The 23,053-nt window shown below is 42.1% G+C and overlaps 1 protein-coding gene and 2 pseudogenes across 4 annotated transcripts in view; all 3 read left to right on the plus strand.

Moving 5' to 3' along the window:
• LOC129549807 (nucleoporin SEH1) overlaps nucleotides 1–23,053 on the plus strand; it is a 99,427-nt gene that overhangs the window by 23,344 nt on the left and 53,030 nt on the right. For 3 of the 4 annotated variants that reach the window (XM_055417256.2, XM_055417258.2, XM_088833456.1), the window contains exons 1-12: nucleotides 414–546; nucleotides 823–993; nucleotides 5,382–5,549; nucleotides 6,648–6,773; nucleotides 8,807–8,982; nucleotides 11,233–11,282; nucleotides 12,196–12,316; nucleotides 13,747–13,895; nucleotides 17,305–17,665; nucleotides 18,094–18,237; nucleotides 19,366–19,430; nucleotides 21,185–21,394. In XM_055417256.2, the coding sequence (XP_055273231.2) occupies nucleotides 884–993; nucleotides 5,382–5,549; nucleotides 6,648–6,773; nucleotides 8,807–8,982; nucleotides 11,233–11,282; nucleotides 12,196–12,316; nucleotides 13,747–13,895; nucleotides 17,305–17,665; nucleotides 18,094–18,237; nucleotides 19,366–19,430; nucleotides 21,185–21,394 (1,680 nt within the window). In that variant the 5' untranslated portion in view covers nucleotides 414–546; nucleotides 823–883. Of the gene's footprint in view, nucleotides 1–413; nucleotides 547–822; nucleotides 994–5,381; nucleotides 5,550–6,647; nucleotides 6,774–8,806; nucleotides 8,983–11,232; nucleotides 11,283–12,195; nucleotides 12,317–13,746; nucleotides 13,896–17,304; nucleotides 17,666–18,093; nucleotides 18,238–19,365; nucleotides 19,431–21,184; nucleotides 21,395–23,053 lie in introns of those variants that run through there. The other variant, XM_088833457.1, reaches the window with a different exon arrangement.
• Nucleotides 19,866–20,614, plus strand: LOC148773570 (protein preY, mitochondrial pseudogene; annotated as a pseudogene).
• LOC148773571 (phosphatidylinositol N-acetylglucosaminyltransferase subunit Y-like) lies at nucleotides 20,388–20,603 on the plus strand (annotated as a pseudogene).

The raw sequence follows: 23,053 nt of genomic DNA on the forward strand, positions 1-23,053 counted from the left end.
TCTCGTACCTTTCCACCCGGGACCAACCTTACTGTGCCACACAGGCGACTCGGTGTAGCGCGCGCCCATGGTAAGACTTCTAACGCGCTCTAGGTGCAAACGTGTCGCAGGTGACCACACACGTCAATGTCTGCTCCCGTAGGGACAATGCCAACACTTCCGACACGAACTCGGGGTGTGTCAGTTGTCCTGTGCATCCGAAGTAGGTCTCTGCGCACAGTGCCTGTGCTCTAGCTGCAGGTAAGGCAGGCGCCGCGCCCCTGGGCCGGGCGCGGCTTCCCGCTTCAAATCCGGACGCTCGCCCTCACCGAATCAGCGGGCTCGCTCCTTCGCGCCACCCAATCCAAAACCGGATCGGAGTCCCCGCCCCTCGGCCCGTGCCGCGAACCGACGTAAATCGGAGGGGCGCGCGGTACGGCCGGCAGCCGTGAGGGGACGCGCGCATGCGCGCTGTCGGAACCACCTCCCACACCCCACGTACGCCTGACCCCCTTCCTCAGCGGACCTTCAGGCGGCTGGGCTGCAGCGGTTGGCGTCACGGACTCGGTGAGGGATAGTTGGGTCGGGGAGGGCGATTCGGACTGCCGTAAGAGCGCGGGGCCTCCGGGACGAGGTTATCTTCTTCAGGGCCTGGTCCCGCCCCCCTCTCCCTAGTCGACGGCACCCGCTCACTGGCCGGGCCAGTCGCGGGTGACGCGCTGCGGTCCGGCGGTTGCGGCCGCGTCCCAGTGGCTCCCGACTTCGTGCGAGTCGTTTCACGGAAAAACGGGAAAGGAGACAGTGTTTGAGGTCGCTCTACTTTTTGTTTTCTCCCGACGGCAGACTTTGTTCCCCGAAGCATGAGGTCCCTTTCGAGGCAGTCGCCTGGAGGACAGCTGTTTTCATGACTGTTTTTTCATTCGCTGTTACCATTTTGAGGTCACTCTACTGGAGCTTTTCCTGCTCCAAGATCAACTTTTTCTACGGACTTCAGTTTTTAGGGCAAACTTTACGGTAAGCTTTGAAAACTTTTATGCTAAAGTGTCTACCTGATGATAAAGAGTATCTTAGAGCTTTGGGGAAGTTTGACTTTGCTTTTTCCCCACAGCTGATATTTTTCTGCTCGTAGATTTCTGGTTCACAGCTGCAGCCCATGATATTTTATGTATCTAGGCTTGAAAACAATTAATTATTAGTAAACTCGAGCAAGAAGTTTTGAAGTTATTGCTTTAGGGAAATATCCAGAGAAATCTCAAAGGTGGCTGGTTAGTTCAAATGTAGTGAAAGGGAAGACAACATCCTTCTGATTTGGTTTAAGGTAAAGCAGGGGGCTTGGTAATGCAGTACAGATGGAAATTAGGAGATCTCTTCTAGGAAAGCTTCAGGATGGCTTAGAATAAGTGTAATCCTGTTCTGTAAAAGAGAGGCTGGGCATTAGATTACATCTGGAGGAATCTTCCCCTGGATGGTGTTACTCTTGCACTGGCAGCAAAGCTCTTCTACACTTGACACTGTATCATATTGGAGTGGATTGTCAGCTTCCTGAGGGCAACCACCTTATTTACTGTTGCTTTGCTTCATGCAGCCACACAAAGTTGTCTTTCACAGTTTCTATTTGATAGTGATTGTTGCGTGAATGACCTTTGCTTAATATCTCAGTTTTCTTGGATTTGTTTCCTTCTAAGCTGAGGTCACTCTTAAAAGAGTTAGTGTATATTTTGATGTGTTATATATGTTTGTAAATACGTAACTTAGTAGCTACAAGACTAGATTTGAGGAGCCTACCTGGATGACTTGGTCAGGATTTTAAAGTGTGATGGATGGATAGACAAGGCTTCTGCTCTTAGGAGAAGGAGAAATCTTTTTAGTGGAAGAAGACAGACAGATACAAAAAGGCAGTCATCAGTCTAGCAGAAAGTAAAATGACTGTGATGGACTGTGGGGCTAGGTTTCACTTAATGATAAGGAATCGCCTCTTTTAGAAAGTGATATTTGAATTGAGGTGAACGTTGGGAAGGAGCTAGCTGTGCAGACATTTCGAGGAATGTTCTAGGCCCCAGGGCAGGGATGTGCTTGGGTATTACAGGAACAGGTGCAGGAGGCTGGGACATGTGGACGATGAGGTGGCTCATTGAAGTTTTCAGGAAGGGTATGGTACCTGGCTTATATTTGATGGTCACTTTGATTGCCATGCAGAGGATTAATTGTAGGGTGGTGAGAACTGAAGCATTGAGACTGGTCAGGAGGCCTTTCTGTTGGGTAGAGTGATCGTAGCAGAGTCAGAAAGATGGAGAGTGATTCTGTGTATGTTTTAGACAAGCCCTGTGTTTTCCTCAAAAATAAGGTTCACAAGTGTGTTTTGATTGGCTGTGGTGTATTCACTGCATTTAATTTGGGTCAAGTGGAGTCTAGTTTCTAGTTGATCTCAGTTCTTACAGGCCTCTTATCTGACAGTGTGTGTTGTTGTAGGCATTTGAGTTTGAGATTTGTCTGTATAAGGTGTGCACTGCATTATGTAGCTGAGGTCAAGGTCCTGGGTGTCCCTAACATGGAAGGGGAGGCTGTCAGATGAGATGCTTGGCTGTCGGGGGGGTTGGGGGGTGTAAAGTGCAGAGGAAGGATGGGACAGGTTTTCCACTTCCTTCATCCTAATGTGTGAGAGTTTGAGTGTCTTTATAGGAATCAAGAAGAGGAAATAGAGCTGTCAAAGAGAGGTAAACATTGGGGCGTGATCTGAGATGTGGTGGGTGCTTACGAGATAGGTGGTGATGAATTTGCTTGTATTAACTCAGTTTGAAAACCTTCCTTTCTTCAGCAGATTTATTGAGGGTCTACTTTGTAGGGCACTGCTTTAGATAGGAATTCACTGTGACACAGGCCCAGTCTCTGCCCTCATGGCGCTCACATTCTGTTGTGAGAGAGGCTAGTTAAGCAGGTGAACTGTAAAGAGTAAGCAGTGCCAGGAAACAGGCATACTGTGCCTGACTGTACTGGCTGGTGGGGACATGGACCTTTACATAAAGACCTGAAAGAAGAGAAGGAGCAGGAGCCTTCGTGGTGGCAGTGAAGTGAGGATGGCTGGGATGGAGGCCACAGATCACTCAGTCCCCTGTTCCCAGCATGACTGACTTTCTTAGATGGGAAGTTGAGGGTCTGACTAAGCTGTGACAGTGTTTGGCTTTTTTGGATGACTTGTGTGTGTGTAGCTTTAGTCTGGGAAGGAAGATAGAGGCGTGGAGACAGAAGGCTCTTGCAGAGAGGATTTTGGAGAGTGTGTGAGTTGACCACGACAGTGGCAGTGGGAGTCTTGGACAGTGGCAGGTTCTGGTTTGCTGAGGGATTTCACATATCATGTGCGTGTGGTAGTGGGAACCCTGAAGGTTTGGTCTGAGCAATGGGAGAATGGAGTTGTCATTTTCTCTCTGGGGAAGATTGAAGAGCGGTTTTTCTTGAGGGGTTGCCATGAAGTAGAGTCAAGGTTGAGGTTTCAGGTGCCTGTTGGATATTCATGTGAAAATGTCAGGTAGGTAGTTGAACATCTGAGGCTCAGGGGAGGGGCCCAGGCTGGGATATAAAACTTCCGAAGTGAGGGCAGTCATCGAGTGAGGCTGGATAGATGGGGGAACCTGGAGCCAGCTCTGGAGCCTTGCTGTGTGCAGGTCCAGGAGAGGAGGAGGGCCCTGGCAAGGAGGAGAAGCAGCCCCTGGTGAATCTGGGGGTCAGACAGAGGTGCTTTGGAAACCAGGTGAAAAAAGTATTTCTGTGAGGAAGGAGTGTGAATTTCATTCTGTCAGGTCTAAGACAAGGACTGAAACTTGACCGTGGCATTATGGGGTAGGCAACAGAGAAGTCAGTGGTGATGTTGACAAGTGTTTGGTAAGGCCCTGGGATGAAAGCCAACTGGGAGTGGGCTCCAGTGAGGACTGGAGCTGGGTGGACAATAGTGACTCCTGGTGGCGGTCTGAGAGGCAGAGGGAGCATGGACAGAGGTGGCGGTAGCTCCAGGGGATAGCTGGGCTGAGGTTGAGGAAGGCTTCTTTGGGTGGGGGCACTGCACCAAGAGATGGGACAGTGTTGAGGAAGAGGGACTGGTGTTGCTGTGGGAGGGGTGGGCTTCTGCCAGGAGTGTGGATAACTTCATCCATGCTCAGGTATGTTTAGTAGGTTTCTACTGACCTTGACTTTTCCTTCTTTGTTGGGGAATTGGACTAGTCTGTAATATCTAAACTCACAGATGAGTGATTTGTCACTGAACCTAGCACAGTCCTGCATTGTTGTTCATCTTACCAGTAGTGGCAGTCAGTGCTTAGAATATCCTTCCAGGCCCTAAGCCCTCTTTCTTCCTCTCCTTTCAGCTGATGGGATTAGGCCAGACTTCCTAATAAACCATTTAAGGCTTATGGGACCTGCTCCATGGTTTTGTTTACCTGTTGCCTGAATACAGTGGAGCATCTCCTATCGTCACCATACACTTAATGTTTAGAACAGTTTGGAATTAGTCCTGGGCATGAATCTTACTAATTGCACAACCTTGGATAAATTTAGCTAGTTTAGTCTCTGAGTTTGTTTTTTTAATAAATTGAGGATAAGTAAGTTAAGGTAGTGGGTATGCAATCAATCTTAAATCTCTCCCACCACTGCTTATGTTGTCTTCTTTAAAAGCTCCCTTATTTCATACTTTGCCTATAAAAGTCCTTCTCATTCCTCAAAGTATAAGGCCAGTATCCTCTCATTTCGTTTTTCCTGATTTAATTATTTTCCTCACTGAATTCCACACAACCCTTAACATGAGAAGCACCTGAAATATTTTTGAAATTAAGTGACAGCTCCTGAGTACTGAGCTCGAGATCCATGGAGCCCATGGCCAGTGTGCAGTGGAGGTTCTCCATCAGTACAGAGTGTGCCAGGGTTCCCCAGACCTAGCCTTTGTGTGCCACTTTTACCATTTCTGTCTTGTCCATGTGCCAGATATACTTTATTAACTTGAACATTTTTCTTTGAATAAACTCTCTTTTTAAACCATTTACTCATCCTTAATCTCTGAAATCAGGGGCTAGATTTTGCTAGTTTTATTTTTTCTATTCCACGTTAGGATGTGATTCAACTGGTATACTTTTAAGTAATGTCCTGAAATCATCTGTATGTGCCATTGATGTCATGTCTTCTTTGTTTCTTTATTAGTAAATTCAGAATTCAAGAGTAATTAAGCTGTTGCATCTCATTGTTTTGTTAATTGTAAGAAGATGGTTTGAGGTTTATATTCTCAGCTATAGTATCCCCTTAGTGCTGTTCTAAAAAAAGAATTTTATCAGTTTTCTAAGATTTATGAGACTTCTATTCTTAACCATTTGAAAAAGTTTTATAGTAATATTTGATATATAAGAATACTTTTATTGTTGCAGTGAGATGGAAGATTTTCGAGGTATAGCTGAGGAGTCATTTCCAAGCTTTTTAACCAATTCATTACTTGGTAATAGTGGGATTTTGGAAAATGTCACTCTTTCTTCAAATCTTGGCCTGCCTGTTGCTGTTTCCACACTTGCTAGAAATAGATCCAGCTCTGAAAACAGGTATGAATTGTTTTAACAGATAATTTTTTTACAAATCCTTAAAGCCTGTGATATATTGATATTTCTGTGAAATTTCTCAGCCAATTTTGAGCTTTTGCTTTATCTGAGGGAGATGACCATTTATGTAAAGTCAACACAGAACATAAAACCCTTTCCTATTCCTTCACCTTGTCAGTGGTGGGTGGGTAGGTTTGGGATTGAGCACCGTGACCGTTTGACCTACCAGTGGTTTTTCTGTTCATGGTGTTTTGGCTTTGTATTAGTTCAGCCCCCTGGTAGCTGGTGATTTGAGCTGCATCCCCAAATGTGATGTGTATAGTTCACCCATTTTGTGTAATGTGTGAAGTTTGCCTGTGCTTAAAAATCTAACTTCTGGGTTTTCCTGGTGGCTCAGTTGTAAACAATCTGCCTGCCAGTGCAGGAGACACAGGTTCAATCCCTAATCTAGGAAGATCTGACATGCCACGGAGCAGCTAAGCCTGTGTGCCACAACTGTTGAGCCTGTGCTGTAGAGCCTGAGAGCTGCAGCTACTGAGCCAACACACTGAAGTTGCTGAAGCCTGCATGCCCTAGAGCCTGTGCTCCACAAGAGAAGCCACCTCAGTGAGAATCTGGTGCACCACACCTAGAGAGTAGTTCCTGCTCGCTGCAACTAGAGAAAAGCTCCTGTAGCAGCAAAGACCCAGTACAACTAAAATAAATAATTATTTTAAAAGGCTTTTGCATGCTACAGAGAAATCTTTAATTAAAAAAAAAACAACTCTAACCGCTTTCCCATCCTCTGCCCAACCTAAACATTCTGTATGGAGCATCATCTTTACCTTTGGAATGGAGGGGTTGGATTAACTTTCTAAAAACTTTCAGCTTTACGATTTCCACGAGTTTCTTGTTGAAAATATATGTGCTGCTGCTGCTGCTGCTACGCAGGTTTTCAATGCTTTGCAGGTACGGTGATGGTTTTCAGCGCTGTGGGCCCTATCTGTTTTTACCCCTGGCGGTTGATTTTATAGTTTGTATAGTTTTATACAGTTCTATGTCATGTGAATTTTAAATATGTATAATTTAATTATTAACAATTGCAAAAACTTTTGTGTGTAGGTATTCTGATGTCCAGACCTCTTACTTAGTGGAAGGGAAGTTTTCAGTTCCATTGGCGACATCGCCCAGTAGCCAGAGTGAAGATGAGCCAAGAGAGAGGTTACGGCTTGTCTTCTCGGATGATGAGTGAGTTCTTACTTCATCTTGCTTTCACTGTGTTAAGAGCGAGTCTCACTCAGTCTGATGGAAGATGAACATTGATTGTGTCTCTAATCAGTTCTGAGAATTTTAGCCGTTTTCTTTATACGATATTAATAACATTTTTAGTCTTTCACAATTTTTTTCTAAGAGTAATATATGCTCATTGGGAAAAAATCGTAAAATACAGGCAGTTATAAGGAAGACAGCAAAGACCTGTCAACCTACTAATTAGAAAATAGATGTTGATTATCTGTTTATTTAATCTGGACGATTTTCTGAGCAAATATACATGTACACGGGGCTTCCCCGGTGGCTTGGTGGCAAAGAATTCGCCTGCAGTGCAGGAGCCGCAGGAGACATGGGTTCGATACCTGGGTTGGAAAGATCCCTTGGAGGAGGGTGTGGCAACCCACTCCAGTATTCTTGCCTGGAGAATCCCTGTGGACAGAGAAAGGAGCCTGGTGGGTTACAGTGCATAGGGTCACAGAGAGTTGGGCATGACTGAAATGACTTAGCGCGCATGCATAAATACATTATAAAAATTGTTAACTCTGTATATTCATTCTAGATTTGCTTTGAATCAAAAGATTTCATTTTTATGGCCGAGTACTGTACACAATTACATTTTCTTTATCCATTTATCTGTCAGTGGGCACTTAGGTTGCTTCCATATCTTGACTATTGTAAATAGTGCTATAGTGAACATAGGAGTGCATGTATCTTTTCCAGTTAGTGTTTTTATTTTCTTTGCATAAATATCCAAGAGTGGAATTTCTGGATCATATAGTAATTCTGTTTTCAATTTTTTAAAGTCAATTAATTGAAATTGAAGGATAATTACTTTACAGTATCGTGATGGTTTTTGCCATACATCAACATGAATCGGCCACAGGTATACATGTGTTCCCCACGCTTCCTAAACACCCTCCCACCTACCTCCCCTCCCTGAGTTGTTCAGGAGCACTGGCTTTGGGTGCCCAGCTTCATGCATCAAACTTGGACTTGTCATCTATTTGAGGAGTCTTCATGCTGTTCTCCACAGTGGCTGTACCAGTTTACAGTCCCACAGCAGTGTAGGAGGGTTCCCTTTTCTACACATTCTCTTCACTTGCTGTTTGTTGTCTTTTTTGAGGTTAGCCATTCTGACAGGTGTAAGGGCTATACCACTTTGTGGTTTTGAGTTGCATTTCCCTGGTGAGGATCAGTGTTGAGCATCTTTCATGTACCTGTTGGCCATCTGTATGTCTTTGGGAAAAAGTCTATTCAGGTCTTCTGCCCATTTTTTAATCAGGTTGTTTGTTTTTTGATTCCGCTATCTACTGCAGCTGTAATAAAAAGGTGGAGAAACTAGGACAGAGGGTTAGAACTTGGAATTGACGAAAAAACTATTTTCATTCATCATGGCCTGATATAAGCCTGGCCCCGGGTATCCATTTGTCACATGATGAATTTGTTACATTAGCAACTTTTTCCTGAAGTTCCATTCTTCCCCCTCCTTTTTGAAATGGCCCTAGGGAACAGTGAGAGAACCAGAAGCTTTTGTAGTAGGTTCGATGGAAAATTGCCTTTAAGGAAGAACCTTTTCATCCGTATATGAAACAACAGAGGCAGAAGGAAGACAGGGATAAGAACAGTGGCAGGGACTGAAGTATGACTTAAAAGCATTCGTAATTCAGAGAAGTAGCTATTTGGCAAATATCCCAGTATCCTTTAAGTCTGTCTTGGTTTTTAAAAAGTTGAGCTTTCCTCTAGATGTGATAGATTCACAGATCTGGGAAAGAAGGAAAAAACCTCACTTTATCACTTGAGAGACAGAGTAACAGTGTATTTGGTTTTGGTAAATGTACATTGCTGAACCAAAATGATGGTGTAGTCCCTCTGACATGGCTGGGCCCAGAAATGTTTTTTTTCCACTGTGTCCACTTTTTCTTTTTGCGAAATAACTGATTAATGGGTATTTTATAGATATACGCAAGGTAACTAATATTTCATTATTATTCTGTTCCCTAATTTAAAAGTTCTGTTGCTAAGAAAAAGAACCAGACAGAAAGTCAATGTTTGTCAGATGCTGTCCTCAGAGAGTCCGCTTTTCCCAGAGATGGAGCAGGAGCAGAAGGGGAGCAGGCCAGAGCTGTAGAGCCCTTCCTGAGCCAGGGACCTTCCGACAGAGCCTCACCCGTGGGGCAAGAGCAAGGTATGCTACTGGGAGAAATTATTTCTTAATGTGTGTGTTTTAATTTCCTTTTTAAAAATATCTTTTTTAATTGAAATGTAGTTGATGTACAATAACATAAGTTACAGGTGTACAATATAGTGATCCACGATTTTTAAAGCTTATACTTCATTTATAATTATTATAAAATGTTGGCTATATTCCCCATGTTGTACAGTATGTTTTTGTAGCTTATTTTAGACCACCTAATTTGTTCCTCTTAATCCCCTGTTCCTATAATGCCCCTCCCCCTTCTCTTCTTTCTCCGTACTGGTAACTACTAGTTTGTTCTCTATTTCTGTGAATCTGCTTCTTTTTTGTTATATTCACTGGTTTGTTGTATTTTTTTAGATTCCACATAGAAGTGATATCACACAGTTCTAATTTCTTTTCTTGTTTCTCTGGCTTTGGACCAGTATTTATCTTAGACTATGATACTATAAAAATGCTTTGATTTGGCATTTACTTATTATTGTCATAATACTTTTGTAAGAGAAGATCTCCTAATCAGTCTCTTCATTGTTCTTTTTGATTAAGCTGAAGTCTCCTTTCTTGTGGAAACCACATTGCTCGTTGGGAAGTAAAGTGGTGTGGCTGTGGAAGATAGTTTGACGGTTCCTCGAAACATGAAACATAGCATCACCACACAACCCAGCAAGTCTAGTCCTAGACATACACCCAAGAGAAATGACAGTGTGTATCCACACAAAAACTCATACCTGAGTGTCCATAACTTGACTAGTCACAGTAGCTAAAAAGTGGAGACAGTGCAAATAACCATTCCCTGGTGGCTCAGAGGTTAAAGCGTCTGCCTCCAATGCGGGAGACCCGGGTTCGATCCCTGGGTCGGGAAGATCCCCTGGAGAAGGAAATGGTAACCCACTCCAGTATTCTTGCCTGGAGAATCCCATGGATGGAGAAGCCTGGTAGGCTACAGTCCACAGGGTCGCAAAGAGTCGGACACGACTGAGCGACGGAATGGAACGGAATGTATGGATCAGCTAATGTATGGATAAATAAGATGTGGTGTGTCCATTCAGTAAAGTATTATTCAGCCTTAAAACTGAGTGAAGTATTGGTATGTGCTATAATAGGAAGACCCTTGAAAGCATCTGAGTGAAAGAGGACAGACTCAGAAGACCCTATACTGTGAATCAATTTATCTGTTGGTACAGATAGGCAGATCCGCGAGACAGAGAAGATGGGGTCAGACACGACTGAGCGACTTCACTTTCACTTTTCACTTTCACACATTGGAGAGGGAAATGGCAACCCACTCCAGTGTTCTTGCCTGGAGAATCCCAGGGACGGGGGAGCCTGGTGGGCTTCTGTCTGTGGGGTCACACAGAGTTGGACATGACTGAAGTGACTTAGCAGCAGCAGCAGCAGAGCCTAGAGGGCAGGAAGGAGGCGTGACTGTTAGTGGGCCCAGCATTTCTTTCTGATGTGATGAAAACATTGTGCAGTTAGAGAGTGATAACGGTTGTGCAACTTTGTAAATGTATTAAAAACCATTGAATTGTATACTTTAAAAGGGTGATTTAAAGTTTTATATCAGTTAAAAAACCTCCCCATGTACCTCTCTCATAGATTGATAGTATAAAGTTTTGTCACACTTGCTTCATCTTTTCTGTTTTTTATTACCTTGTCCTCTGATACTTAAGAATTCCAGACATCATTGTATTCCTATGTATACTAGTTTGCATCTCTAAAAATATGATGGATATTATCCAGGATAGTTTTCCTGGATAACCACAGTGCTATTATTGATGCATATGGTACCCTGGTTCATATTTTACTGATTATCTCAGTTGACTTGCTTGAATTGGGGTCTGAGGAAGGGTCCATTGTGTTTTGCTTCATCTGCTGTGGTGTCTTTAGGCCTGTCATCCTGGAGCTCTCCTGCTGTTTGCTCACTCATGGTGTCATTCTCCTTGATTCAGTCTTTGCCACATCCTCTGTAAAGCAGAAGTTAGCTTTAAAGACTTGATCAGATTCCTGTTCAGGTGTTTTTGGTATTTGTATAATTTCTTAAGCTTTTCTACCCTAACAGTTTTTTAATTTTAAGTGCCACTGATGGGCTTCTATATGATCATTTAAAAGTGCTCTATTCTATTTAAAGGGAAAAATTGTTTAGTTTGTTAATTTGCTATTAATATTTTTGAGAGTTGTTAGGTATTTAGTTGATAAAATACCTTGGTCTGTCAGTTTTTGTTTTTGTTTTCTTAACAGACTCACCTATGGATTTTTGTTCACAATCCTGGATGGATAAAGAAAACAAGGTAATCTTTCATATGTTACCAGTTTCCATTGTTAGGAGAGTGAAAGTTCCTGTTTCATAAGTATGAATGTTGAGTACCGTTAATATTAGGTAGAAGTCTTCTACTTGTGAACTGCTATAAGTAACCAGGAAGTGGGGAATGGGGCTGGCCTGGGACTCCGTGAGTCTCCAGGGCTGTCTGCACCGCTGCTCTGCTTGGCTCCACGCCGTATCCTCTGGAGTTCTGGCTCTATGGGGTGAGGGTTCCTCTTTGGTTTATTGCATTCTGAGTCCCCAGCACAGAGCTGGCACTCTATCATCTGTTGAATGGTAGGGAGGATGAATTTGTTTGCAGGCAACCTGAGTGTACACTTTTAACATTCATGACCAAAAAGAAGAGCATCATCTTTCTTTCAGTGTAGAGTTAAAAAACTAACAAAAAAATCAGTTTTAATGTGCTCACTTGGGTCTGTCCTCCCCTCTGTAAATCACTGTACCAGGTGGTAGGTTGGGTAAAACTTTATTCTGTGAGCCTCTGGACCTTACATCTACTTCTTTGTGTACGTGCCTCTGGGCATCAGTGCGTGTGTGTATATAGAGGTGTGACTGAACCACACTGCGTGCCCCCGTGAACTGAAAAGAGACAGACTCCTTGGAGGACAGATGCTGAGCAGATACAGTTTGTGTCTAGCAGTCTCATGTTTATAAATGTAAACACAGTACTTTAAAATCTTACAAAAGAAATGCAATTTTTTTTTTTTTTAAAAAGCAAGAGTGGGGTTTATTTCTAGCTCGAGCTAGGGCTCATGCCTCCTCCAGCGCAGTGGAGTGGGACAAGAGCCTGCAATTTTTATTTTACTTTCGTAAGAATTTTTTTAACATCATTTTTGTAAAACGATTGAATTTTATTTCTCACTTTGTGTTATTTCTTACAGATTGGTGTTCCTGATGCAGGAAAACATTTTGAAGAGAGGAATCCAAACAGTGACTTAAGCCTTACTAGTTTCCTAGAAAATGAGAAACTGCTGTCAGTCACCAGCTTGGAAGATTCTTCTGGTAGCATCGTGAAAATTGGCTCATCTTTCCCTCGTCCTGAGCTTGTCGCTCCATTCGTTTCTGCTGCCTTGTTGCTGTGGTGATTGTGCAGCTTTCTGTCTCTCTGCCTTCTTTACCGCTTATCCACCAGCACTCAAATGGCCACTTCTGTTAAGCGATGGGAGTGTAAATTTTTTTCTTTATAGCACTCCTGATAGGCTTAGTCTCATCTTTCTGTTGAGTATCTTTACCATATAAATGGATAAAGCACTATGCTAAGACACTGGGGTTCGGTGAAATATTTTGCCCCTGCACTCTGAAAGTCCTGCCAAGTGGGCAAAGAGATGCCTGGCTTCCCTCTGTGTGAAGTGTGTCTTAGTGATACAAACTGTGGGGGGGATCACAGGACAGTGACAAGTTAATTCTGACTGAGGAAGGTGTTTGTGAGGCTTCAATGAAGGAAGAGGTCATTTTTCCTCTATGAGAAAGGCCTCTGATAGGCCTTAACATAGACACTGGAATAAATGTACATTTAAGAAGAAGGAATGGCTTTAGCAGAGACCCTAAAGTGGGGGCATAGAGACAACATTTGGAGAGTAGCCAGTTCTTTTGTGTGGCAGGTTTATAGCACTTGTGGGAAGATGAATTTGGGAATAAACCCAGAAAGTAGGCAGAGACCAAATTATCCATGGAGGCCAGGCTGGTGAGCTAAGTGGGATAAATTGAAACTGTAAAAACGTTTTGCTGCTAAAATTTTAAAAATATTTTTGAAATTGTGGATGAGGAATTGTTGACCTGAATTTATATACGTTCTTATTTTAGTATGCTAGATTCTCAGAGGCAGTAGGAAAATTACTCTCTTGAAAAGGCTCACAATACTGTTACAGGTGGTTGACAGTTCTAGTTTTATCCTGCCCTTGCCAGGCTGTGTGTAGAACGTTGAGAAGCACTGCCACTGTTGTTTTATTTGTCTGTCTGTAACTTTCTGGGTTTAGTGGAAGTTGAGTTTTTTATCATATCTATCAGTACTCAGCTTTGTTACATCTTTTTTTTTTTGTTTCTTCATCTTTAAGATCAGATACTGTTTGAGGTTTCATATTAGCATTAACCGTTAATTCACTGGAATTTAGTTTTATTTCTCCTGTGGCAGGCTCATCTGTCCTTTGTTGATAGTTGCTCATTTGCCACACTGCTTTCTGAATAAATGGCACTTTTCCCATGGCCACACTTGCCCTATCCTAACTTCCAGTGTTTGGTGGTGGCTACTTCTGTGTTGTCTTCTCAGTGAAGGTTAAGTATTTAGTTTGGTTAAATATTAGAATGCTTTTAGTGATTTATAGATGAAAACTATGGATTTTTTTCATGTCAAATGTTTAGACAGAATCACATGGACTGTTGATGCAAATGACTTATCAACCTTATTGATTACTTTTCCTCCATTTTCCTGATAGATGATGATATTGATGATGAAGAGTTTTATGATGATCATTTGGAGGCTTATTTTGAGCAACTAGCGATTCCAGGAATGATATATGAAGACCTAGAAGGACAGGAACCTCCAGAAGATTATTTTAAGTTACCTACAAGTGATCCTTGTCAGGTATGTTCCAGTCTTTATGGTTTTTTAGAAATTTGACATTAGAAAATTATTACTGAACTCATTAGAAAATTATTAACATAAAACTTTTTGGTTTTCCTTGGGCTCTATTTTCCCAGATACAAACTGATACCCTTCCTGTTCTTTCCTGCTGCTTCTTACCTTTCCCTCACCTGCAGAAAAATTAAAAGAATGATGCACTGAACATCTGAACACTCCTGTCCAGGTCAACCAGTTGTAAACATTTTTGCCTTCTTTGTGTTTTCTTTGTCTTTCCAAAAAGTAGTTTTTTTTACTGAGTCATTTGAAAGAAAGTTGCAGATATTTTACCCTAACACTTCAGTGTTTACTTCCTGTGAATGAGGACATTTTCCTACATAATCACAATTTTTATCTGCTAGTGTAACTTTGATGTTTTGATTTAAATGAATACACAGTCCACGTTCACATTTATCCACTGTCTACAGATGTCCTTTATTTCTTTGGTTTTGAATCCAGGCTTTGATCGGGGATCACACTTGTATTTGGTTGCTGTGACATGGAGGTCTTTCATGTCATTAAACTTTTTGTAAAGTTTAGGCCTGTTGTTTTGTAAAATGATCCATATGCTAGATATATGTGACTGCTTTCCCCTCCTGATTAAACATTCCCCCTGTGTGAACAGTTGAAACATAGGGCAGTGCTGTGCACTCTGATTACATCCTTCGGGAAGGCCTGTCATTCCATTTATCTCCTGTTGGTGGTACTCTTTGACCATCATAATGACTGTGGTGTTAGAGTCCTCCTCCTTCTCCTTTGTTATCAGGAGGTGGTCTGTGGGATTTTGTGTGCTTTATTTGCCTCTTCCTGTCTCAGGAAATCCTATCTCCTGAGAGACCTATGGATTGCTTTTATTTTTTTCCCGTCTCACATTTCCTTACTCTCAAGTTTTGCTGGGTTATAGTGTCCAAGTACAGACAGAGACCTCTGTTTTTGTGTTTAGGTGTACAAGCTGTCAGAGCAGCTAATGACCCCCTGCTTTTTTTTTTTTTTAACTTGTGGCTTTCAGTTGCAACAAGGGGCTGCTCTGCTGCGTTAGAAGCCCTGACCTGGAATGGGCTGCCAGGCAGTGGCTTTGTTCCAGGTTTCCTCCCTGTGCCGTCCTGTCCTCCTCTGCGTGCCACTGTCAGTCACAGTCCCATAGGTGGTAGCTTTGCCCTGTTAGCCTGAAGAACATTCTTTTTCAGCATTGTTTTCAGGTGCTTTGTGGAGGAGAGAGCTAGTTTCTGGTGTTCTCGTTCTTTTTCGTCTTTGCTAGTATTCCATATGAAAAATAGTTTTAAATGTCAGTTCTTTGTCTCCTTTGTCTTTTTTTTAATTGGAATATTCATATTTTAACTTGTTTTTATAAACTTCCTATGTTCAGGAGATACTTTGATCATTGTGCACTTCTTTTTTCTTTTGACTTGAACAACAGATGCATATCTCCTCACAGTTCTGGAGGTGGGGAGTCCGGATCCAGGTGTGAGCAGGGTGGGCTCCTGCGGCTTCTCTTCTTGGAGACGGCAACTTCTCCTGCGACCTCACTGGGTCTCCCTTTGCTGGTTCTTGTGTATTTCAGGCTTTTGTTAGTTTTTCAGGTGTTTATGATAGTTTCCTAGGGCTGCCAGGACAGATTATCAAAGTTTTATAACTTAAAACAACAGAAATTTACTTTCTCACAGTTCTAAAATGTTGACAGGGCCAAGTGCCCCCCAGAGTCTCCTTCCTGCCTCTTGCAGCCTCTGGGGGCCTGGTGTCCTTAGTTCATAGCCGCATCGCTCCACTGTCTGCTCCATCTTCACATGACCTGTCCCTGTCTTTCTGATCCCTCTGAGGTCTCCTCCTCCTTTCTCTTGTAAGGACACTGCTTGTGGGGTTTAAGGCCCACCCCAAATTCAGGATGTTCTCGTCTCAAGATCTTCAGCCTAATTGAATCTGCAAAGACCCTGTTTCTGAATAAGGCCACAGTTTGCAGGTACCACCTGGGGATAAGACTTGGACACATCTCTTCCAAGAGAGAGTTTAACCCACAAAATTGTTCCACTAAGAAGTTATTATTCACTGAAGAATATAAAACTATCCATCTGTATTTTTTCCTGGTGCTTTTACATCTAAATCTTTTAAGTCATTTGGAGTTTATTTTTAGATAAAGTGGAGATTGTTTATTTTTTGTATAAAAAATTGTTGGAAAATCACCAAGTTAATAAGTGATATCACTAGAATTTAAATGTATGACCTTATTTCAAAGTCAGTATCTTATCTTTTATATAGAACTATCTCTGTGTAGTATGCTGACTTTGAAAAGCCTTATCTGTGAAGCTGTTTTTATTGTTACACATCTCATAGCCGGAGAAGGCAGTGGCAAGCCACTCCAGTACTCTTGCCTAGAAAATCCCATGGATGGAGGAGCCTGGTAGGCTGCAGTCCGTGGGGTCGCTAAGGGTCGGACACGACTAAGCAACTTCACTTTCACTTTTCAGTTTCACACATTGGAGAAGGAAATGGCAACCCACTCCAGTGTTCTTGCCTGGAGAATCCCAGGGACGGGGGAGCCTGGTGGGCTTCCGTCTATGGGGTCACACAGAGTCGGACACGACTGAAGTGACTTAGCGGCAGCAGCAGCATCTCATAGCAGAGAAGCCTGTTAAAGACTTCACTGGCACTTGATAGTTAGCAGTGACTGAATATCTGAGAAGAGTGTGTAGGCACACAAGTCCCTTTCACCAGCTGTTATTCTAGGAAAGAGTGAGGAGTGCCATTTGGGAAGGATTGTTCAGTTCAGTTCAGTCGCTCAGTCGTGTCTGACTCTCCGCGACCCCATGAATCACAGCACGCCAGGCCTCCCTGTTCATCACCAACTCCCAGAGTTCACTCAAATTCATGTCCACAGAGTTGGTGATGCCATCCAGCCGTCTCATTCGGAAGGATTGTTGGAGAGTGTATTTTTGAGGCCATCGCTTAATCTGCCGTGTCTAATGCAGTTGTCCTTGGACTCCTGATGGTCATTTGTAGTATTTGCTGTTTTACTCCTATTAAATGTAATTCATTTATGTTTTCAAAATCTGTTAATCATATTAATTCTTTGAGTCTAGCGACACTGATGGGCTTCCTATCCTTTTAGATAGGATAGGAAGTTAGTTAGAAGAGTTATACTTCTAAAATCCTGAACTACAGTGAGCACCTTGGTACTTTTGGTGTCCGAGTCTGTTGGTGTATATTTGCCATTGGTTTTGGTAAATTCTTTACGATTGGTTCACATACAGTCTAGAGGAATACTGTGTAGTCCGTTTCTTTCTAGAATAAATATTTTATGTCATCTGCGTGACTTTTGTTTTTGAAAGAAGCTATGAAAAACAAAACTTATTTCTGGACCGTTATTTACTTTTTAAAGGAATGTGGAAGAGCAGAAGTTCTGGTGAAGACTCTTAGGACTCCTAATGCGAAACTTAACCCTGTTTACTTTCATGATACAAATGCCAGTAAAGATGATTTTGATTTAATGGATTCTCTAAAGCTGGAGGAAGGGTCTCCTCATCAAAATAAGCATTTGGCGTCAGACTCAGAAGTTGTTTTGCCTGTGGATAGAGTTTTAGACACTGAGACGCCTCAAATGTCCATTCAAACAAATGTGGATATAGCATCTTTGAAGCCTATTCGTGACAATGCATTTAATTCCACTGATGCTCTGTTGTCACCCACCAGTGAAAGGCAAACCTGTGAATGTTACGAGTTGGTTGGAAAGACCAAGGACCGTAAGTGAGCCTTTGTTTCTTTCTTTTTTCTGTTTAAATAAAAATAAATGTATAAAATACTTATACACATTTTTAATATACTGTATTTCCAAGTGGAACTTGTGTAATCTTTTGTATTAAAATACATACATGTTCTGTGGATTTAAAAATGGTGTACTTATTCACAGATCTGGTGGAAAAGTGCCTTTGTCAGTGTTTGTCGTCTTCTCCTTCCTCCCTCATCTTCTGTGATGGACTTTACTGGGACTAAGGCTGATGTTTTCACCATCAGAGAGAGGCTTTTCTTTTGGGGAAATGGGTTTCCTAATTTTGGGCAGATTTCAATACCATTGACAACTAAGATAAGTCACTAAATGAAATCATTTAAGAATATCATATCATTTTGTTTGTTGTGTGTCATTGGATGTGTTTGGAATTTTCTTTTCTAGAAGTGGACCCACCACAGAGTGTGGTCTATCAGGATGAGGAGGGCAGATGGGTCACTGATCTCGCCTATTACACACCTTTTGATAAAGAACAAGATTTCAATGTGTCTCTCAGTAATGAACTGAGCGAAGACTTCCGATCTGGCTGTAAGTATTCTGATACCCTCTGCTTTTAACCGTTTTCATTGTTTCTGATGATCTTCATCCTGGTCTGTCATTCTGGTCAGCCACATCAAGTCCCTTTTGGAGAATGTGCTTAGCTCCTCACTTTCTTTAGGAACAGAGGCTCATGTCCATCATTGCTCATCACTGGGACTGAGCCGAGCCTTCCCTAATCTAGGACAGTGAGTCACTTTAGCACCCGTGCATTGCAGCTAGTAGTACCTTAGGCTTTACTTTCTCACTTTATAAATTGTGTTGAACAAAAGAACTACTCTGATAAATGAGAAGTTACAAAAGTGAATCCATTTTAGAATAAAAGCTCGTAATGTAGAAATGAGAGAAAAGTGATGAGAGAGATAAATGAGATCTCAAGAGGATGAGAGCTTTAGGAACCTCAGTCAGGTTTGTTCATTCTAATGCCTTAAGCAGGGTCATTTGCTGTCCAGTCTGTCTGTCCCCTTCCCCATCGTGTTATACCTGGCCCTCTGCTCACTCACCTGGCCTTGTGGCCTTGGCCTGGAAATGGAGGGCTGTGTGCCCGTTGGTTTCCTAAGGTGAACTGAGTTGCTCTGTTGAAACGTTGAGGAACAGACACTGAGTTATCACTTGTCCCTGTTTGCCCAGGCTGTGGGGTTTACTGGGATGTGGGATTTTTCCTTTCAGAACCTGGGGCAATCCTGGGTGTTGGGACGAATAGGTAATTCACACCATGATGAATTTACAGAGGGGCTTGTCAGTCTGATGGTTCCAGATGAAATTCCATGCATATCATGGGCAGCTGCTGTAACTCTCATGTGCCAGATTTTCAAGGCTGAAATTAATATGAATCTTTTAAAAAGCTTACACTGTAAAGCCCTGTTAGTAAGTTAGGGCAAGTTAGTACCTGATGAAATCAGTTTTGCAGTAGGGGGTTCATTATGAAAAGTTCCAGAACCATATACTCTTATGTGCTTAATATGCAGATGTGTCATCAGTTCTGTGATGGAAGCTTTCACGTATTTCTTTCAGTTTTATTCCTTTACTATTCATTTTCCTAATTAGCTAAGTTTTATTTATATGCTAGTATTTAATTGGTCATTAGTACAATATAATTATGTAAACTTCTTTTTTAAGCTGATGCATTGGATTTGATTGCACAAGATGAAGAAGAATTTAATAAGGAGCATCAGTTTATGCAGGTTTGTATTTTATCGACATTAACAACAGTTCGGAATTTTTTTTGTATTTAAATATAGGTAAAATGTTGATTTCTTTCTGAGAACACATAGTGAGAATACATAGATACATAGTATAGAATTACATCTTGATATTCCTTATGTTTAGATAGTTTCTGCCTTTTCCTTCATATACTTAATTATTAATTGAAAAATAAATGGCCTACTGAAATAATGGTTATTAATTCACTTAAAACTGCGTTAATAGGCTTCAAAGATATTTCCATAGTTTTTAATCATGTTTTAAACTGAGGTAGTGCTCTTTGTTTGTATTTGAAGATATATTCCTTTCTAAAGATTTGTATCAATGACAATCAGTATTTGATTAAGCAGTATATTAAAGCAATGTGTATTATAACTCAAGTATTAAAAATTTCTTCTGGACTTCATTACGTTTCTTAGCTGCTTAAGCTTGAATTTGTCCAAACTTTAAAAAATTTAAGTACTGAGGGCGCGCAGAGGCCCGGTCGCGGCTGCCAGACCATGCTGAGCGGAATGTGTGGCCAGCTCGCGTCAGCGCTGCGAGGGACACTTGTGCCACCGTCCGCGGTCGTCCTGAGGTGTCTGCACGCGTCCAGCTCGCGGCCGTCCGCAGATAAGAGCGAGAGGACGGAGAAACCGCCCCACGCCTTTGACCAGGCCTTGCTGGAGTTCCTGGTGTGTCTGCTTTCCAAGAAGCCGCTCAGATATGAAGCATTGACAAATGAATTGATTAATAAAGAGTTAGGAGTAGCCTATCCAATTATTGATGGGATTCCTAATATGATACCACAGGCAGCTAGGATGACACATCAAAATAAGAAGCAAGAAGAAGTGGAGCAGCATTAGATCATACTTAAAAACAACACACACAACTAAATATTCTGAATACCACCTATCTTTTAAAAAGTCAGAGTGGTGGGTAATAGGTGGAGGAGAAGAATGTTTCTGTCTCTTCCTACCTTGACTGTCCTGATTCCACTGATATCTTTAGCAGGACTGTTTTACTCAGCCTCTGTGGAATAAGACTTCCCTCAGGGCTGCGCTAGCACCACTAGTCTGTGCTTTTACAGTCTGCTCTTGCTGATTACCATACCTGTTTATGTATTCTTCCACCTTTGGACTTGGATGGGTATTAAACTCTTCAGGCATAATTAACGCAGCCAGAGCCAAGATGGTATATCCTAAAGATATGCTTGAGTGCCTGTCTTTGAAGGCTCGTCTACATGGGAATACTGGAAACCCGCTTAACTTGCAGGAAAGATGCTTTGCCTAGCTTTCTGTCAGGGGTCTAGGTCTATGGGAGGCTTAAGCTGCAGAGGCATCTTTATTGTACTTTAGTTCTGCCCTTGTTTTTTGAAGGTTCTCATTTATACCAGGGGTGTCGGAAGGAACATGTCAACAAAGTGTCTTGTTGGAAATTAACAGCCCCAACCATCACTTGATGGCTTATCGCATTCATAATTAAAAGTTACTATTTTGAAATTTTATGTTTATTTTAGATTCAAAGTCTTTGGTAATGTCACATGTTAATGATCACTAAAATAATTCCAAAGGAGCTAAGTTGGAGTAGTTATAGAGAATTGCATTTGAACTAATGTGATATAAAACTATAATAAAATGGAAATTTCATGGGGAAAAAAAATTAAGTACTTAAATTTCCTTAGTTAAATTAGTATTTTATGTGTTAGAAAAACAGAAGTCTTGCTGTAGAAATGAAATGATAACTTTCTTCCTAGGAAGAAAATATAGATGCCCAGAACATGTCGGTCGCCCTTGGAGATACATCATGGGGAACTTCGGTCAACTGTGGTCTGCTGAGGAGATCACTGAGCACGTCAGATGTGGACAGAGATGATGCCAGTTACTTACGTCTGTCTTTAGGGGAGTTCTTTGCTCAAAGGTCTGAAGCTCTTGGTTGCCTTGGTGGTGGTTACGATGTGAAAAGAGTGAGTACCATGTATATTGGGAGTGGTTAAATGCACCAGCCCTTATGTACTGAATGCAGTGACAGTGTAGCCAGATCATAGTGTCTTTAAAGCAGGGACAGAATAGGGGCGTGGTGGGATGGTGGGAAAACGTTTCGATTTTTAGTGGTTGTACCCTTGCTCCAGTCCTAGCTCTGTCTTTTAACTAGTTATGTGTCATGGAACAATGTATGTAACTCTTCTGTGCCTTAATTTTCCGATTTCTAGGATGGAATGCTGTCTTAACAGGGTTTGTGGGTTACTGTGCTGGTGCACTACGGTGTTTAGCACAGCTTCACATGCATCAAGTACTTGATGTTTGTTGCTGTTGTTATGTCCTTGATTGTGGGAAGAATTCAGAGGTTCATTAATTTTTAAACCTCTGGTCTAAAAACATGTTTTGAAATATAGTAGTGTTTTGGTTTAATAAGCACTGTTAGTAATTATCAGTACGTGTAAAAAGTTTTAAATGCCAGTGGTAGTGGTAAGTTGTATGAGGCAAGAGGGGAAGCTATGTCGTCTCTAGGGTCAGAGCATTGTCTGAGGAGGGGTGCTGTGCTGGTGCCTGACAGGTGGGGAGGAGGCGGCGTGTTTGCAGTGACGGCCTGGAGGTGCCGAGTGGAGCTTGAGTGGCACATTCATGGAGCAGAGAGCAGGCAGACGGCTCCTGTGAGTGGGGCAGCAGGTGGATGGCTGGTGGAAGTACACAAGGGCCAGGTTGTGAGGGGCCCTCGCAGGGCTTGGGGGCATCTCACGGGGACAGGGAGGCAGGGAGTAGTTTTCAGGCCCAGATATGAGAGGAGCTGGAGGCAGGAGTCTCCTAAGCCCCAGAGGAGGATCAGTGGGCAGAGACTGAACCACATAGGAGGTGCCTTGAAGGCCGGGGAATAGAAATGGCAGTAGGAAACAGAAGAGTCTAGGGCGTGGGAGTGCCTCTGGAGAATCCCGTGTTGGGACTTGGTGCTGTCATAGTGAGTGTATGCTAAACCTGAACTTCATTGAGAGTGTAATTTGAAATAGCTAGTGAGTTAGAACACTGCCGATTTATAGAAAAATTTAAACTGAGGGGGTCCTATCTGTGCAGTGAATTAAAAAATTAGAGTAAATATAAATATTTAGGCAGATATTTCTTCCTGGATCGATTGGTTTTGACATTATGAGAGAAGTTGAAGAGTAACTGAATTCCTTTCTAAACAGCGGGACAAAACACCAGGTACTGGAAAGATGCATCTATCACTTTCTGTTAGTTGTGAAATGTTGCTTGGTTCAGGTTGCTGTATCAAAGGAAGAAATCCCCAAGTGAAGATCAGTTGAAAATTGAGTGCCTTTAGTGAATTTGCATTTCAGGTCTGTTCAGTGAGAGCTCTGGAAAGAAGCTGGATGGGGAATTCCCTGCCCCTGAGCAAGGTCCTTGAACACAGACCTTCTGAATGCTCATCCAAGGCAGTAGGAACATGCCTAATCTTAATACACGTTTTCAGGGACCTATTTATTGTGTAAAATAAAATATCCTTCCAAGTACTGTAAGTTCCAGGAAGGCAGAAAATTTTATCTTTTTTCTTACTGATATGTCACTGATAATTACTAACAGTGCTTAACAGATAGTAGGTGCTCAATAATAATTGCTGAAGGAACAAAATG

This window comes from Moschus berezovskii, chromosome 28, assembly GCF_049115385.1.
Source record: "Moschus berezovskii isolate FMDL1 chromosome 28, NW_MosBer_1.0, whole genome shotgun sequence".
Lineage (NCBI taxonomy): Eukaryota > Metazoa > Chordata > Mammalia > Artiodactyla > Moschidae > Moschus > Moschus berezovskii.